Below are 20043 nucleotides of genomic sequence, written 5' to 3' on the forward strand. Positions count from 1 at the left end.
TCTTATTTCAAAATGATTTCTTCTGACTATTGTACCACATAATACAGCTTCCCATAAATGATCAAGAAAGCTGCCACTAGAAGGAATGAGGAAGGAAGAAATTACAGGGGTAGGAGAATGGCTTCGAAGAAATAGCTATTTCATTTAAACTTTAACGTGTTTCCTCTCTTTAGAATTCTGAGAAATCAGAATTTCTCTAGGTAATTTACTTTGTTCTCTCTTAGTGTTGGCTGAAGATATTTAGGGATGGGCACTGAACCTAGGCTCAAATTGATCTGTAGTTTTACTATTACTACGTTTACTATTTTGATAATATTGATGTCTTGGACACAAATAGGGCACTCTGATTATATCTCAAGGACCTGCATCAGAATGGTTTCTGCTGTAAGTAATAGAAAACCCTCCTCGACTGTTTTAAATAGTTAGGAGGTTATCTCACAGAACAAGAAGTCCACTGATGCGCGGACCTCAGGCACAGAAAGTATCAGTGCCGTGGCTCTGCGTGTCTTCACTTTTCCTCACCCTCTCCCACTTGGAGCGATGGTTTAGTCCTCAGGCTGAAAGCAGGATCCCTGCAACAGCTCCAGGTATTACATCCAAGCATGACATCCAGTGGAAGAGGAGGAGCCATTTCTTTTCTTTTTCTTTTTAAAAGCTTTTATTGTAGAAATTCTCAAATAAACTAGGCAGGAGTATAATAAACCTCTATGTATCCATCACCCAGCTTCAACAATGATCAATGTAGAGCCACTGTTATTTAACCTATTTTCCATCTTCCCTCTCCTTGCTCTGTGTGTGTGTTGTTGTTGTTGTTGTTGTTTGGTGAGGAAGATTGGCCCTGAGCTAACATGTGTTGCCATTCTTCCTCTTTGTTTGTTGCTTGAGGAAGACCATTGCTAACATCTGTGGCAGTCTTCCTCTATTTTGTGTATGGGACACCACCACAGCATGGCTTGATGAGCAGGGGCAGGTCTGCACCCAGGATCCAAACCCGCGAACCTCAGGCTGCTGAAGTGGAATGCGCAAACTTAACCACTACACCACCAGGCTGGCCCCATTCTTGCTGTGTTTTTGAGAGCCAAAGAATGTTTTTTACAAGTCCTATTGAAAAAAATATCATGGGCAGAGAGTTTCTTCCTCCTCTGATTTTTCCCAGACTACTCAGGACCTACGTTTTGGAGCTAAGTATGGGGTCAGCCTTCCCTGAAATAAAGACTCTGTAGAGGTGGTGGGTTCCTGGGGAGGGGGAAAACAGGTTTTGTTAGGTAGGAGGAAGAGGCAATGAACAATATCTGCTCTGGGAAAGATATTTCATAACTTATTTGGCTCATCTTTAATATTGCTTTAAAAAAAACTAATTTAATTGATTGCTTAGGCTGGACTTGTTGGGTGGGATCACATGGGAGCTACATTGTGACTGGGTGTTTAGCTGGTTTAAAAATGCAGTTTCACCTGTTAGTGGTAAGCTCTAAGGAATTGTTTCCTGTTGACCAAACTGACAAGAAATCAAGCTTACTCATTGGTTAACATATAGTAAATAACTAATATATAAACTGTAGTCTGTAAAGAAGACTTAATTGGTAAGAGTTCAAAGAAGGGGAATTGTTATTTCCATTGAGCAATGAAGTATTGTTAATATTATCTCTCTGTTAATTTGTTTCCAAAGTATGGTTTGTAAAAGAGCTATTTCTCTTGCTTTTAGTGGCATTTATTTTCAACTGGCTTGGATTTTGTTTATCCTTCTGTATCACCAATACCATAGCTGGAAGATATGGTGCCATCTGTGGATTTGGCCTTTCATTGATCAAATGGATCCTCATTGTCAGGGTGAGTGTCTTGATAGCCTCTATCACTTTTATCTCTAAAGTTAAAATATGTGAAATTTCCTGTGTGGTTCATCAATGTTCATTTAATGTATATCAACTCAATTAATTCAAGACTTAACTTATATACTTAATTATTGTAATGATCTCTGTAGTGTGAACATTTTATAATTATAGGAGAGCTTGTTAGTACATAGAAAGAGCTTTGAAATCAGAAAAATTTGAGTTCAAATCTTCTGTTTTTTTTATTTAGGGTTCTAACTTTAAGTTTTTAAATTGTTTTGAGCATTAGTTTCTTCATAATAGGCTGATAATAGCTGCCTTTCAGGATTTTTATGAGTTATAGAAATACATAAAATCAGAATACCTTGCCCAACTGCTGCTCAAATATATGTGCTCAACAAGTCATGACTGCCACTGTTGTAGCACAGTGCAGGCAAGTCTCAGATCAGTTAACACATCAACGTTTCTATTGGTTAGTAAAGTTGTCACGGACTTAAATATCTTCTCACTTCTTTTAGTAACATTAAGAGCTCAAAAGTAAAGCAGAAGCCTTTGAGGTGGCTATCAGAGCCCGTTTTTTTCCTTTATGTTCCTTGTTAGCCTTTCTTCTCATTTTCCTGTTGGTCCTGGAAGTCACCCTCTGTCTGCTTCTTGCCATTTACAAGATGGTGTGTAGGGAGATGATAACACATCCTTTTCTTTCTCCCGGCTCAACAACTTTTCTAGACCCCAAAATAATTTTCCTTAACTCTTGTACACGCATTAGTGTTGTCAGCATAATCCTCCCCAACTCTTTACCTTTACCTCCTCAAGCCCCTTTTTTGCTCCTTTTTACAAAGCTTTTTTTCGTAGTTTCTTTAGGATAAGGCTTAGGAGAACAATCAAGAGTGGCTTTATTTATTGTTTTAAGAAGTCCTCTTTTAAAAGTTACCCACACATTTAGGGGCCAGCCCCATGGCTGAGTGGTTAAGTTTACGTGCTGCACTTTGGCAGCCTGGGGTTTGCCGGTTTGGATCCTGGGTGAGGAACTATACAACGCTCATCAAGCCATGCTGTGTGGCATCCTATATGGAGGAACTAGAATGACTCGCACCTAGGATATACAACCGTGTACTGGGGCTTTGGGCAGGAAAAAAAAAAAAGAAGGAAGATTGGCAACAGATGTTAGCACAGGGCCAATCTTCCTCAAGAAAAAAAAAGTTGCACACTTAAATGCTGTTATACAATTAGTAAAATACATAATTTCTGCATATCATGTTTATTTAAACATTGATTTCTAATTGAATGAGTCAAATCCTCCTGAAATTTTCAGTAGAATCACATACTAATATGTCAGCTTCTCTTAAGTGTTTCAGACACTTCAGTTACGTGCCTACATTATCAAATTGATTTAAAAATACCCATTACAAAATATTAAAACTATGGATTTAATGTGGTTTTTTAAATTATTTTTAAACTTATTTTATCACTTCTCAGGGTTTCAGTAATCTTGTCAGACCCTGTCTCTGTTCAGACCAGATTATGAGTTTTGGTTGTTAATCAGTTGATTCTTGGTTGGGAATCTGTGGACTGGCTTCTTCTAAGATGATTAAAACATGGGCTGTTGTAAGAACTGCCCCTGACAGGTTCTTGTTCTAGTTTTGTTTTCGAAAATATAAAGTGGGTTTCCACCATTAGCATGAATTTGTTAGGTGTTATGGAGCATTCAAAGATAAAGAGACAATCCCTCCCCTTGCAGAAGCTCTTACTAGAAAAACCTCAAAAGTCTTGGCGCTAAATATGTCCCACTTTGGTTATATTGTTAGTAGAATTAATTACAGTTGTTCAAATGGGATTTCTCATCCAAGTCACAGAACACAGAAGATGATTTGAAGACAGTTTTCTCAATTCTCCTAAAGTTAGTAAATTGCTAGTGTCATTCTAGATTCATAAAAAAGATGTTAGTCTATTATATGCAACTTACGCCATTAGGGTATTAAGGCCCGATTCTCTCATAGAACCGCAGGTTGAGAAGGGGTTAGATTATCTATAAGTAATCAACATCAGTTAATGTGCTAAGATGGGGAACTTAAATTCAAAGACTGGAGTTTCTCAATGCTGTAAGGTGTGTACTAGCATCAAGTTTCATCACCAGGACTGTTTAGTTTCCTTTTAAAATACCTTTACTGAATTAAGGTTAATATTATACCTTTAGTTGTATGTTGAGAATTGATATAAGAAAAGGATTTTTAAAAATCTTTTGTGTAAAATAACAGTAGCTGCCATTCATTGAGTACCTACTATGTTCCAGGCATAATTTGTTACAAACACTAATTTTTTTAAGCCTATCTGAATCAGTGATGCAGGTGTTAATCCAGCCATTTTATTGATGATGATACTGAGAATAAAAATAGCCTAGTAACTTGCCCAGTGTCCCACAGTTGGTATGTCCCACTGTTGGTAGGATGTAGCCTGGTCGCACTTCAGTGCCCATTCTCCTAATTCTGTGCTGCCTCTGACAGTGACACTGTACTTTGACTTCTATTGTAATGCTCCAAGCAGTAAACTCCCCTTGGAGTTCAGCGCTGAGGGAAAGGTTTACTCCCAAAAGCCTACTGTTTCCTTTTATTAGACAATAAGTAATTTATAAATCATTACTGCTGCTTTTCTTTTTGTTTCTGAGGTGCCGTGAACCTCAGATCTAGTGTAAATATATTTATCCCAAGATTCTGATATTATTTTTGTCTAAGGCTTTTGATGTTTTTATTGTTAGTTTAAAAACACATATGTTTTATTAAAAATGAACAAGTCTTTTTGAAAGTAGACAGGAGGTAAACAATAAAATACTGGTGTTAATAAAATAAAATCAGATAAATTCTTATTGTTGGTTAAGTTATTTTTCAAAATTTTATTTCTGCAGCCTGAGTTTGGCCAATCAATATTATTGATATGTTTATTTAAAAATAAAACCAACAGGGGCCGGCCCAGTGGCACAGCAGTTAAGGGCACACGTTCCACTTTGGCGGCCCAAGGTTCGCTGGTTCGGATCCCAGTGTGGACATGGCACCGCTTGGCAAGCCATGCTGTGGTAGGCATCCCACATATAGAGTAGAGGAGGATGGGCATGGATGTTAGCTCAGGGCCAGTCTTCCTCAACAAAAAGAGCACGATTGGCAGCAGATCTTAGCTCAGGGCTAATGTTCCTCAGAAAAGTAAATAAATAAATAAATAAAACCAAACAACAACTTGGCTCAGCCGTATGATTTTTAGTATTTTAAAACATTTTTGATAAACTCAGGAATGACCCCAAAAACTTAGCACTTTATCTTTTTTACATAGTGAGTCTTTCTCTTTGACTTCAAAGTGGAGGTAATTATATTCTTCGCTTTGGAGTAAATAAAGAATAGCTTTAGGTCAATATTTTTGGTCAAGGATGACATTGTTCTTAATTTTCTGGTTGCCTCTTGCCAGGTAATATTATATAGTAAGTATATTTTAAAATATGTTTAAAAATTAGAAAGTTAAAAATTTGTTTCTTTGGTTCTTTATTCTTTTTTGTTCTTATAGCCTCTAAAACCTACACAAAAACCTTTAATTTCTAATTATTAGTCACTTGATTAAAAAGTAATGTAATGCAGTCCTACTTTACAAGCTATATTTTCTAATTTTTCTAGTTCTCCCTTCATTGTACATATTTTAAGGGTGTAGAAATATCTGGGATTTGCATCTATAAAAGTACTTTGAAGTTTTTAATCTTTAAAATTTCTAGAACTCTAAGCTGAAAATTTAGATCATGGTTCATTTGTTAATTGTAGTACTTCCTTTGAAAGTACTTAAAAGCTTTAAAAAGACAGATTTAGATAATCTTTAATAGATATGTTTTCTCAATAGTGACATTATTTACAATTTGTAAGCGTTTTTGTTATAACCAAAGCTATAGGATTTTTAAGCTTTTATGGAAATTACCAATGAATAGTTGCAAATAATTACCTCTGAAGTTGGCAGTAAATTCTTTTAATTAATTTCAAATTTGAGGACAAATCTGCATTTAACAAAATCATTTTTACTTAAATCAGATTCAGTTTGGAGACCAATGGAATCAGAGTAGATAAAAGAAGCTAATTTTTAGCAATTTTAGATTATATTAAACAGTCTTAAAAACCAACTGTTTTGGAGCATTGTTTAGGTGCTAAAGGGTAATAGTGAAGAATTATCTGAAGTAACTCTGAAGAAAATTAGATTGACTTCTTAAGATAGTGATCACAATGTCCAGAGTCTAATCAAGGAAAAGATACCTGGGTCCAGTATCATCAAACTCTGCCTTCCATCTGCCTGTTCATAGTCTCATTTCACAGAAAACGTGTAACTGTCTACCATGGCCACTAACAGGAACTGTTGAAATGCCACTTCAAGGTTCATTTAGCTGTTCTCAGCTCTCTGCTGGGAACTGAATGCTGGAGCATCTAGTTTGAAAATAAAAAGACTCTAATGAGTTGGAGGTCTTTATGTGCCTAGTATTCTTGGCAGTGATTAACAGTAGGGGGTGTACAGAAGGTCAAAAGCTCTTCTTTTTAGAGGTCGGGAGAACATCCCCATCTGATAAGATTAAACTAATGTGGCTTTTGGTGTTAATATCTAAAGCAGCGGGTTGCTGTAGTAGTGTGTTTGGGATGGTAGTTGTGGCTTTGAGAGATTATGAAAAAAGAACTGACATATGAACTCTTTAATGAGAAAGTGTTGGATTCAGATGTATAGCATTTACCTTTCTTTCTTACAAACATTTGAAACTGATTTTTGTTTCTAAAATATTTTGCATAAGTTTGTTTGCTATTATATAAGAGATTCTTTTCTCAAATAATTATTTATGTCATTAAGTATTTTTTTCCTTCTCTATTTTTCTTTTTATGCTGTTTTATGTGCTAAAGATTATTTGAGGTAAATCATTCTGAAACTGAGGCTAATCTATGATTTTCAAATTTTGGTACATAAATATGTTAATATTTTTATGTTCACTCCATAGTTTTCAGATTATTTTACTGGATATTTCAATGGACAGTATTGGCTTTGGTGGATATTTCTTGTACTTGGTAAGTTTATTCTTAATGCATTTCAGTTTGGTAATTTGCATTTAGTTTAACTTTGGTTTTTCCTAAAACTGTAAGATGTAAATACATTGTGTTACAACTTACGTGGAAATAATTTTTCAACTATAAAATTCTCATATCCAAACACTTATATCATCTCAGCTCTTTAACTGATTCTACGTAGCATTCTAGATTTCTGATTTAAAATCCAGAGGCTGTCAGTTTAAAGAATCAGTGGTTGAATGATAAGGGAATGCTGCAAAACTTGAAAATCTTCAGATGATTAAAAAATAATTGTCTTCAGCATTTATTTTGGAAAATGTACATGCATAATTTCTTTTAATGATCATAGGAAATGTTGAGAGTAGGATAGTTGGATATTTTATCTATTCTCTTATTTTTGGATCATTGAAGCATTCTTTATACGTTTGAAATGTACCCTGAATTAATCATTAATCAGCCAGGCATAAGGAAGGGCTTCATGCCTAATGATCACAGACTTCTGTTCAGATTTCTTCTTACAAGGCATGTCTTTTTATTAATATTGATGAATTTTATGGATTTCCACTTTTTATTCCCTATGTTTTTCACTTTGGATGAGTTAACCTTAAAATCACATTGTACCTTTAATCCACTTTTCCAATTTGTTTACTGACATGAAGAATACATTTTGTTTCTACTTAGGTTTAAAAGCCCACATTTCTCCGCTGACATCATTCTACCAGAAAATAATAGCATTTCAGTAGGTGGCAGTATTCTCCTTAAGTTTTTATTTAGTTCTGCTGTTGGATCTTTAGGATCTTTTGGGAAACAAATTCTAAGTGGTCAGTTAAGGTCATTAAAGAGCTTGGATTCTTTCTCTAATAATTATAGTGAAATCGTTCTAGTGTTGTGATTTTCTTGGGAAGTCAGACTCATACAAGGGTTTAGTCAGTTTTTTATATTGTTAATTGTGTTCTGACTACCTGAATTCTATGCTCGTTTATTGACTCTCTTACTTAAAAGTGAAAAAATGTACGAAGTCTCTTAGGTATTTCAGCATATTAAATGAGCATTTCTGCTTATAAATATTATTAAGGTATTGAGCAGTCTTAGGAAGAGGACTGTGGGGCAGAGTGAAATGCAGAGGACAACCCCAGTTCCACATCAGAGCCATAGTCTAGCCTTTAGGGGAATGTGAACATTTAATCGATGAAAAAAATGTTGCCCTCACATATACTCCTAAGGATGTTGCACATTGTAGAATGCTGAGAAATGATAGCTGCTGAGTGATTGGTTTCTAGATATAAATTGGGCTATTTTAGAAAAATGCCTGAGCAGAACATGCCTTGCTTAGAAAAAGCAGCTTCTTAGACAAATGAAGAGATTTCACAAATAATTTTGGTTTATGTTTTTCAGTAATGCTTTTGCATTTGGATCACAATACCGTTATCTTTGAACAGCATCTGGAAGGGCATGAGGGTGGAATTTAGAGCGGGAGTCCGAAATGGAAGGAGTTAGGATATAAGAAGCAGAAGGGATCAGATTTAGCTGAAATTTCTACCATTTGTTCAAGTCATTATTTGTATCTCTCTTCTATCTCCCTATCTATCATAATCATGTGTCTCTTTTTAGTGGTGTGATTACTGTCTTGGAGTTGGGGTACAAATTTAGTTTGGGACTTTGCATTTTAAATTGACAGACTCTTCCTCCTGGTGAGGAAAGTTGCTTGTATACATATCTTCTGTTTTCGTTTTTGCTGGCCACCATTACCTGGTTAAAAAGTTACTGGAGTTAATAAATGTTTCCCTTAAAATTGTATGCTTAAGTATATCAAAGACTTAACTCTACTGATAGTGGTAATGCTTCCTATACTTAGGTAATATTTTTCATTTGAGGCTTTTGACGGCCATTATCTTATTAATTACCAAAGATAGCTATAATGTAAATGGTTATTATTTTAAAATACTTTTTTTTACAAGGGGAGCACTGAGATAGATATGATAATATCCCATATCACTTAAGAAATCACTAGAGTGGCTGCTTCCCAAGTCTTCTTTCCTGATTCTTCTCATCTTAATTTTTATTATAAGTTTATCTTTTTTATTACTTGAAAATAAGAACTAATAATTAAAATTATTTACATTATGTATCTTCAAATACAGATTTCACAGATGACAGGCATTGATATTGCTAGACTGACTTATTGGTTTTATCCCACAGTTGTTAGCAATTGCATGCATGTATTCTTTCTTCAATACTATATATCAGTAAATATGTCCTAGTTTGCTTAGTGGTTATAGTTATTGAAAAGTTTGGTATAATATGGGGTTTCTATGAGGTGAATCAGTTTAAACGCATTAGATAGCTTTGCCATTTAAGGAAATCACTTAATAAACATATATTTTTGTGTTATTCTGGATTTTCATGGCTGGATTGGCTTTACTTCAATTTTTACTTTACTTTAGATACATCGAGGCTTAACAAATTGGAAGAAGTTTTGGGTGGCAGTAAAATTTTGTTATACTTCCTCATGATAGAATTATTATTATAGTGTAAAATAAATTATGGAATGAATGGAACCCTACAGATTAAATTCCTTAAGCCAGAAAGATCTTGTTTATAATTGTCTGTTTTAAATTTATCATGCCCCCTCTCTCTATAAAAACATAATACATCTGTATTATTTCAACCTTCTTAGGTCTGCTTCTTTTCTTCAGAGGATTTGTTAATTATCTAAAAGTCAGAAACATGTCTGAAAGCATGGCAGCTGCTCATAGAGCAAGATATTTCTTCTTATTATAGAGGTAAGAATATTAATATGTTAAACTCTCTTTATTCCCTTTATGTATTCAAATTTACCAGATGCGTATTAAATGCTTAATGTGTACTCATATTATTTACTCAAATTTAGCATATTAATGTTTTTATACTGTTAATTAGCCTATTGAAATTTAATAAGTTGTGAATTTTTAAAGATAACTTTGATTTTTAAAATTGAATTTCATAAATTTTAATTTTTTAAATATATTATGAGTAAACTGAAACTTTAAATCAGATTTTTAAAACTTCTTTTTAAAGACTGACCACAAGATGTGTATGAGTAAGCACCAGCACAAAATTTGAAAGCTTGAAAAGCAATATATGACAAAGCACTTAACCAGAAGGGTTGGGCATTTTGCATAAAACAATGTGAAATCCACATAGACATCTGGTGAAAGAAATAAAAAAATCTGTGATCGAAAAGCAATTTACCATGCACTGATCTTAACAAACTGGAGGAAGGAATAAAATTTGTGTGAAGAAAATAGGAGCTGTTCTTGTTTTTTTTAGTGTGTGCCAATTTGTATCAATAATGAAAGCTATAACTTGAATAAATGGGAATATAAAGAAATGAGCAGAGGTTGTCTTGCTAGTTATCTAGTGAGTTTCTGGATATAGTATATATATTAATAGTGTTTATTTATTGTGCGCCTAGTAATGTCTTCACATTAAGAGACCTCATATCTCTACTCTTTATACGATTTTTAAAGCAAGTACCGTACACTTTATATCTATAAATGATTTGAACTTTTGAAGTATTTGAACTGCATAAGCATGTCTTCTAAAACACTTAACTTCTCGATCTGTCTACAAGTACAAAATGGCTCAAGGTTACTAACATTAAATATTCTTTTAATAAATTGTATGGTTTGTGATTTGGTTGCTTAAATTTTATTTATAACTTAGATGAATTTACATAAGCTAACAGAATTTACTTATTTCTGCTGAAGAGTACAATGAATACAAATACATTTCTAGGTCATATTAAAGTATCAATTTTAATGTTCCATTAGGGTTTTTTCCTCCCCCTAGATGTCACATTTTCTCTTTAACCAGTAAAATGTCTTTGCAATCAGTAACATTGAGTTTGTCAGTATTAACTGTGAGATAAAAAGCAAAGTCATTTTACTAATTTAAATGATCTTCTGTGAGTATTCAGTGGGATTATTTTGTTGGCATTTTCAAGAGTCTAAAATATAATGTAAATATTTTCTAGACAGTCTCCTATGGAAGCTTAAACTTTAGAATATATTCTGATATATGCTACTTTATGTCATCTTTATCAAAAGAACATTATATACTTGATGTAATACTGCTATAAAATGGTTTTTGTTGTACTATCATTTAGATAATTGAAATTTAAGACATTTTAAGACTAATTTTTTCTTTGTCCCTAGACTGCATCGACCAGACATTCCTTTCTGACACCAATGTGAAACTTCCAGACATCTGTAAACCTACAACTTTAATGGGATAGAAGACTACTAAAAACAGAAGACCGATTAGTGACGAAAAGATAGAGCTTCCAAATTGAATGGCAGGGTGGTTTACGCTTAAAAGCCATTTCTGTTCATTCTCTTAAATATTTATATTTCATTTGTTTTGCACATTTGCATATGTGCCCATTTAAAAGATTTGCATATACTTGGAAGAGACCGTAAAGTTGTAGCAGTAAAGTCCAATCACATTTGGTTAATCAGTGTTTGATATAATTGAAAGAGTTGAGTGATAGCCAGTCTTCCAGCATGAAATGCCATTGACTTCTGACCTGACTTTTAGTATAATAAAAATAAAATTATTACCCATGTCGAATGCTTTAGTTTCTGGCTCTTAGATTCACGTAGTAACTCCACACGTGAAGCATCCTTTCTTATATACAAGGGTTTTGAAACGTGCATTGCTGACTATTAGAAAGGCTTTGTCAGATTTTTGAACATGATATTTATATCATTATTTAGCAAAATTCTTTCTGTAAATAACCATACATAAATTACTTTCTGCAGTGTTTTCTTAGAAATGTGTCCAGATATCTTTTCGTTAATTTTAAATTAAGTGAACTTAATATATAGAGAAAATTTGGGTGTTAAAGATAGATTGTTTTAGGACAAATTTTAAGAAAATGTGGGTATTCAATATGTCCTTTACAAGATAATCTTTTTTTTTTTTTTTTTAAAGGACTTGCCAGTTTTAGGGGTTCTCAAATGAGAAGCTTGGTTTTTAGCATTGCCTATTGTAGAGATTCTTGCAGGAGGAGATTGTGTTAGATATTATATTTATTTCATTTAAGACATTTTTGAAAATTAATTTTCTGATAAGATATTCTCATTTGCATTTATCTTTTAAAAAGCCAATAAAAGTATCTTTCAACATCATTGTAATAATTTTTTCCTTTAGATGTTTAGTTTCTGAAACTTAGCAAATAAAAACTTGTACATTAACAGCTTCTTGCATTGTAATTGTAGGATTAACTTGTAAAAATCATATCCTAAATTGAGATATGCAAAATATCTGTTTTAAAGTTCTGGAAATATGTCTGTGGAATATAGGGATATGGGGGGTGTGTGTGTTGCGAGAGTATGTGTGTATGTGACCATTATTACAACTGGAATCGACTTTACATCCATAAGCTACTACATTTTGCAAATCATTTTATGTCTCATCTGTTTTCTTTTCAGTTATATCTTTGCTTTTGAATGCCAACATTAAAAATGATGGGACTTGTGTCATCTTTTAAACTTAAAAATCATTTAATGCAGCTATATAGAATATATAAAATTGCTTGTTTCTTACTAGACACTGACTACTACTAAAAGATACATCTAAAACTATTCAGGGACATTTTTCCATTTCTGAAAAAATAAAATTTATTATGCTTTATAACTTCTTTTGTATTTCTCTGTATTTTCTGATTTTATTTCATTGTCTTTGATAAATAAAACATGCAGCTTTGTTTTGCTAATTGAGCCTCCTATTTTTTGTTTTCTCTCATTCATTCTCTCCTGCATAGAATTTTATGGTTGATTAAAGTACCATATTACACCCCTGGCAGTAAAACAATAGCATGGGGGAAAGAAAACAAAATATTGAATGTCGTTTTCTGATTTGGAAATTAAAATTTGAATGTACTTATAAGAAATGTAAACTCATGCTGGATCTCTTCTTTATCTCATTAATTTCCTATAGACATATACTTTGTTTTTTGTATTAATTTTTAAATGAAATTAAGCTATGATACATGGTAATTTTAAATTACTAAATCAGCTATAAACACATCAATTTATTAAAATTTTATTTTATTTTGTGGTATTTATATTTGGTTTCTGAATGTGAGTATGTCACTTTTGATTCAACATCAAAAGTTTACTTTTTGTTTTGATTTTTTTCCCTCCAAATCTATAAGATTTCACTGTGCGTGTTACCTGATCCTTCATAATTGTTGCAATTCAATGGTAGCCTTAAATCTCATCATCCATTCAGGGGTATCAGAATATTATTTTTAAAAACCTAACCTCTTCCAGATTTCTCAAACCCTGCATCCTTCCCCTCATTTCCTGTGAGCTGCTGTTGTGTTTTGGGGACACTTAACCACACTTAGGCTGTACCTTAAAGATTGAAAATCATAATCTTTGTTGGGTGTATAAACAATTTTTGAATGAATGTGAACTGGGCCTTGGGAGTAATGCAAAAGTTTATTAAATTATTTCTGTTATATTTGAATTAGCTAGTTATGGCCAGGGTAATTCATTTTTATAAACTGAATCTAAGATAAAAATGCATTTTTCTAAAAAGTGTGTTCAGAATGGATTTTATAAATTTAAAATTGAAATACAAATCTTATTACATTCAGTTAAAATGAGAATCTCTGTTTAACAAAAAATATTAATCTCTAGCCCTTTATTTTGCGTCTGTAAGATATATCACGTCTTTGAGGTTGTTCACAAATTTTAACCTGTTAATAATCACTAATATTTCCAGCAAAACCTCTTGTAATAGGAAAAGTGGAGTCCGAAAAATTCAGGGTTCCTTAATTTAACTTGTTTTTCAGCTGTTCTATACCGTCCCCCAAAGCACAGAAGTAATGATAATCCATCTGATCCCGTTTTTACTAGAATGGCATGTGTCCTGATTTTGCTCAGAACAGTGCTGGTTATTCTGTTTTCTCAGCTTAAATAGTGCCTCCTCTCCCGAAAGTGTCCTACTGTGGAGGCTAAATTATATGTGATCGCCCTGTATACCTCTGTGCACTGTACTGAGCAGTGACTGCCTAAGCCCATCACCTTTTGAGAGAAGGAACTGGAGCACTGGGGCAGGAGCCAGTTTGTGTCGTCACAGCCTTTCCTAAAACCCGACCACTTGGCCTGTAGAACACGCATAGTATCTTTTCTTTTTTGATAAAAGTTGTATTGGAATGATTGCAGCTTACAGTAAACGGTAAACAATGAGATCTTATATTTTTAAACTGCTGTTAAATGTTATTTTAATTGTTGATTACTTAATTCTTAAAAGTCATATGAAATATTAGTGTATTATTTTTTAAAACCTCATCCTTGATAAAGTTCAACTGTTAGATGATAATGTGCCATTTAGTATTATAGGATATCTTTGCCCATATATAAAACATGCTGACGTGTTTTACTTGTTAATAAAGTTTTATAGATGTGGAAATGTGAACCTGTGATGCCTCTTTTTGAAAATCAGTGTAAGATCCACAATATGTCACCACCACCTTGGCTTCACAAAGTGTTTATCTGGTAGACCTTATTTGAGATGAAACCAACTGGCGTGGAATTAGTTTGGAGTGTGGAACATCATTTAACTTGTCACAGTAATTTGTATGTTAGGAGATAGATTACCGTTTAATTTTAATAAATGCAAAAAACCAGCTTTATGGAAATAAATTGTGTTCATTTCTACTTTGCAAAAGATCAGTGGTCACCCTAGGTCAGACCTGCTTATGGGCTTGTATTATTATTTGGGCCTCATCACCTAAAGTGCAAAACTTCCCTCAAGTTATTTAGAAAAAAGGAAATCAAAAACTTCATTCCATACCTCATAAAAGTTTAAAAAATGTCTATTTTGAACTCAATATATTTGCTTGTTTTACCTTAATGTTTTCAGTTTAGCTTCATTTTTTTGTCTTTGTTTTGAGAGATTGAGCTACCCGCTTCTAAAAAACCCTCTTGATTTTCATGAAAACCGTTAAAAAAAAAATCCAGTAGCTAAATAGAGAAGAGATAGAGTGTTACCCCTTTAACAGCTGAGTTTATAGCAAGCCAAAATCATACACTTCCAGTTCACAGAATCTTCGAGGTTGTTTTCCTATCTCACACTTGCAAAAAGAACCACTTTATTACTTTCCCACTCCTTTTGTGTTTGTTTTAATTAAATCAACACTTTACCTTCGGTGACACAAGAAGAAGGGGCATAGGCTATCTGTCCTTAGAGCATAGTTTCTTTTCTACTTTTACCTTTACCAGAAGCCATAGCAAGATCAGCAAGTAAAACAAAAGTTTGCCCAAAGCTCAGGAGAAATCTGGAGGGCAGCCTCTGCCCTCAAAATATGAAAAGTAGCAAATAACCTTGTTGGAACGTATGAACTCTTCAGAGGTACAAGAACAGTACTTGTGCATAAATCTCTAGTGTGGAAATATATTTATTATTCCTTTCTCATTAAACTTAGTTTCCCAGCCATCTGAATTCCTGCGTGGTGATTTCAGTTGGCTATGCAATCTATGGGATTTGGGCTCTAAAATTTTAATTCCCATTTAATTCATTCAGAGATAAGACCTAAAGATTCTTAATTGCTAGCAAGCATAGGTGACCATTCATCCTAATATAATAGGTGGTGATGGAGTAAGTGTGAAGTATCACTTCCTAAATCCAGATTTTTAAGATGATGAGCAGACTATGGAAAACATCATCAGTTCATTGAGAGTTAAGAACTTTTAAAAGACATCTGAGTCTTACATTACCGTAATCCTGTGGGATCTCCAGGGATGAATTCTTGATCGAATGATTCTTAGGACCTCTCTCTAGAACTTGATTGTTCTTCAATATGGTACGTTGTAATCAACTGGGAGTTCTGGGAGAATTAACATTCCAGCTTCAATTTCCGGAGGTTCAAATGCAATACATCTGCGCCATGCAGCACATTTCCTTCCCGTAGTTTGAAGTTCTTGGATTTTGGTCTAGTAGTATTGCTGATTCCTTGTGTCTTCTCTATATCTAGCTTCTTGTGTAGACATGATAAAAAGCTAAAAGTGTTAGGATCAATGTATCAGTCAGACTTTTTGCAGGGAAAGGAAAAAGCACATAAAACATCTTAACAAGTGAATGAGCATTTCTTGAGTTCTTGCTTTCTGACCTCCCTGAATGAGAGCTCTTCTGGTTTCCATGCCTTTACACACACAACATGGCTCTGCAGTGCTGTATCACCAGGGCAGTGCTGGGAGCCTTGTGACAGAATGGAGCCATTTGTGCTGAGAAGGCAGGTATTTTCTCCCTGATCCTGCAAAGCGAACAGAATTGGATTAATTATCATACAGTTGATTTTTCTTGTCTCAAAAAAATACAATTTCTTGCCACTAGCATCTTCCCTTCTCTATCCTGGAGGAGCCTATGGATTTTCAGAGAGGGAGCTTTGTGTAACAGAAAGACTGAGTTTGGAGCCAGATTAACCCTGGACTCAAATATCAACTCTCAGGCAAGTCCAGGCAATTTGCTTAACCAAAGCCTCAGTTTCCTCACCTGGTGGTTGGGAAGCACAATACGTACCTGAGGATTAGGTGAGATTTATATAAAAGAAAAAGGTAGGCATTATTACATCTTTGCTCAGTGTGCTTCCTGACCAGGCTGCCTATTAGTCTTAGCAGATGCCTCCAGGACTTGAAATAAACTCTTGCCTGATGTGGGCATTGTATCTGCCAGTCCTTTTGAAAAGGGTGATTATAATAGGATCATGTTGGCCTAGTATTGGCTCCTTATATCTTCTCTGCGGCAAGTGGAATTAAAGCAAAAGTTGCTTAGATGACAGCTGATTTTAAGGGACACAATCACGCAAACAGGGGAAGGGAGTTTCATATTTACCAAGCAAGAAGGCACTCCAGGTGGTGGGGAGCGAGGAAGCTCACACAGATCTCCCCAGGGCAAAGCTGGGAGGCCCCAGAGGCCAGTCCCTGGGTTTCACTGTAAATTGATGAGAAGATACTGCTTGAGAACTGGTGACTCATTGCTTTTGCTCAGGGAGCCAGTGCACTGAAATCCTGGCTGGGAAGTGATCAGAAAAAAAGTTGGAGGGCAGGTTGTTTCTGATTCTAGGATAAATTACTTCACTAGCTTTCTCATAATCATGGGTTCTTAATCTCGGATTTATTTTCAAAAATGTCTATTACTTCAAAAGGGAAATACTTAGATGGGAGTTAAGTCCCCTAGACTCTACCCTGATGGTAATTGGGGTCAATTAAATATTTTTGAGTGCCTGTTCATAGTTCTTGAAGGGGCGATGCTGTTGCCTCCACATGAAATCCATCCCCTACCCTATTCCTCTTTCCACCTTCATCCAAAATTGCATATTGGGAAGCCTTTCTCTCTCAACCTTTCACTCTAATTCTGGTCCTCTTGGTTCCCCTAGCCCTGTGCCTTATTTCTGTCAAGGTGGCTATGACACTGCACTGACACTGATTTTTGTGTTACTATTCTCAATGGTAGATATTGTATCTTATTCAGCTTTGCATGCCTCCCCAACACCTAGCCCAACACCTAGCACAGAGCTCAATAAATGGAATGAATGGATGGATGTGATGAATGGGATGGCTGCTAGTGCCAGGCTGTGTGTATACCGGGACGCATAGAATGCTTTCTGCACTTTAACTCTGAGTCTAATTGAGGAAGATTTAGAAACAGGAAAATGTGCTAATGTGAGGTAGGAAGAAAAATCATGAGTCCAAGCAATCGATCTCTGGCAGAACCAGGACCCCCTTCACTATAGAGGTGATGGTGGAACTAGACCTTAAAAAATAGAAGTGTGCCAGTATGTTTAAACATTTCATAAACCTGTCATGTTTTGCCATCCCTTGCGTGATTCTCTGCCTTCCTTGATCCTCCTCAGAAGGAAGTAATCGTCTTTCCAATTCTCACAACACTTCATTTGAGCCTCTTTATTATTCAGGCACTTTCTACTGTGTGTCACAGTAATTTGCATTCATGCCTCATCACTTATGCTTGTGGGCAAGATACAGCGCCTGGTGTAACTTCATAGCCACCAATGTGCCAGCACAGAGAAGGGCCTATAAGACATTAAGTCTGAGGTTTCCCACATGTCATTGTGAGCTGCTCACTTTGCCACTGCAGGTATTACTAACTTCGGAAGTCAACAGGAGTATAGGCACCCTGTGCTCCAAATACACTGGTACAAGAAGTGTAGAGGATAAATTGTGATTTCTCCTTTTCCCGTAGCTCCCAACTCCCTCTGCGTCACCAGAAGTAACTACTGTTAACTATTTATTATATACTCTTACAGACTTTTTCCACATAAATTTTTTACTAGGATGACCCCGTGTTCTGTGATGTCATCATAGCTTCTGGCCGCACATAAAGGTGAGATGATCTCAGGTACCATGTCTGAGATAGTGTGCCTTTTTCTCTGTATTCCAGGAGACATTCTCAGGGGAGAGTTCTATTTCTTCCTGCAAGCGTAGTTTGTCTCTCCTGAGAAACCAAGGTTTATTTTCTTGGTCCTTTAGTCTCTAGGTGAAGGGTGCCTTGTGGCTTCAAGGCCTTTGGGAACTGGGCTATTCTAGGATCTGATATTTGCAGCATTTAAACTTCCTGCTTTATGGTCTTCTTATAGCTCCGTTTTGGTGAGAAGTCTCTGAAACCAGGTTATCAGGAGGAGAGGGATCCGAGTTGACAAGAATATCCAAACTGGATAGGTTTAGGGAAGACAAAAATGATTCTGGGTTTAAAATTAATTCTCTTGTTTCAGGAACAAAATTCTGTCCCGGGATGTGGCAGTCACTGCTCCTGAGCTAAACCAACAGACTTTAGAATTCCTTCTTTCTTCTTCCCAAATTCTTCCTGCCTTGAGCTCACATGTGACATCTGGAGCTGGGGCAGCTATCTTGTACCATTGAGGCAACAGTTGATAGACTAAGGATGAAGAGTGGTAAGGAAGGTGGAGCCTTAATTTTGCGGACATCGCAGAGCACTGCACCAGCCCTGGAGCTCCCTACCTTCCAACTTTTTGCTCAATGAGAAAAATAATTGCTTAGTTATTGTTAGTCAGGTTTTGGGCTACTGATATTTAAGAGTGATCCAAATTGACACACAAGCATAACCATCCATTTCCCCGAAATTGGCAGGAGAGCTAGTCAGGTCATCAGAAGCCACCAACAGGAAAAAGGAGTCACAAGTCTTACCTGCCCACAGGGGTTACTGACCATCTAAGCTCCTTGCACTTGGTTTATTGATTGTCCATCAAGTCACTGCAGTGGCAGTGTGTAAGCAGTGAGTTTATATCTGCTTTCCTCCCACCCCTTCATTCTCTTCATTCTCCAGTTGGGAGTCCCACAGAGTGACTAACTTCCCAACAATTGCTTCTAGAGATGGGCTTGGTGAAAACGTCAGCAATCACAATTCAACCGCTCTCTCAAAGATCATTCAATGCTACCCACACTGTTCATCAACAAAACTTTGCCAAGGAACACAGGTGCCATTTTCAAATCTCTGCTTGGTAACACAACAAATGAGAAGGGCCCAGGTGAAACAGACTTTTACAATGATCCAGCTCCCAGTTGCATGATCTTGGTTTTCAGTTTTAGAAACGAAACTGTCTGCTGCTTCTTTTGAGCCAAGGAGGATTCTAGGTAAGGACCTTGCTGTTCAGATGGGCCAAAAGGACACTCACACTCTTCGCTCCCATGTGCCCTGAGTTTTGCCCTCTGGTCTAGTGCAGGGTAAATGACTCAGATTCATTGGTGTCCACACCAGGAGAGCCTCGCACAGACACTTCCCTATAACATGTTTACAGTGATGACTACAGCTTTGAGTGCTGCTTCACATTCCCCCTTAATATTAGTTAGAAATATGTATTTCTCCACTCCAAACTCTATCCCCAGACAAAAATAATTTTTGCTCATAGAAGAGTCAAAGAAAGAAAACGGAAAGAAGTCCTACAGAAATAAAGACCTCTTGCCTGTTCAGTTTCCAGATTCTGAAATTGACTTTCTCTCAACTCTGCATAGCAGGGGAGACGTATGAAAGTCTGGGGCTGTTGACACCTGCCTGTTAACAGTGATTCTCTCTTCCCTTCCTCTCCTCCCTTTCTTTTCTTTGTTGCTATCTCCTTACTTCCT

General features: G+C 35.6%; 1 protein-coding gene across 1 annotated transcript in view; it reads left to right on the top strand.

Moving 5' to 3' along the window:
* NDFIP2 (Nedd4 family interacting protein 2) overlaps window positions 1-14356 on the top strand; it is a 66527-nt gene extending 52171 nt beyond the window's left edge. The window contains exons 5-8 of the mRNA XM_001916222.6: window positions 1703-1827; window positions 6826-6892; window positions 9570-9675; window positions 11089-14356. Of these exons, the coding sequence (XP_001916257.4) occupies window positions 1703-1827; window positions 6826-6892; window positions 9570-9673 (296 nt within the window). The 3' untranslated portion in view covers window positions 9674-9675; window positions 11089-14356. The remainder of the gene's footprint in view (window positions 1-1702; window positions 1828-6825; window positions 6893-9569; window positions 9676-11088) is intronic.
* Window positions 14357-20043: the final 5687 nt, after the last annotated feature.

Source organism: Equus caballus, chromosome 17 (genome assembly GCF_041296265.1).
Source record: "Equus caballus isolate H_3958 breed thoroughbred chromosome 17, TB-T2T, whole genome shotgun sequence".
Taxonomy (NCBI): Eukaryota; Metazoa; Chordata; class Mammalia; order Perissodactyla; family Equidae; genus Equus; species Equus caballus.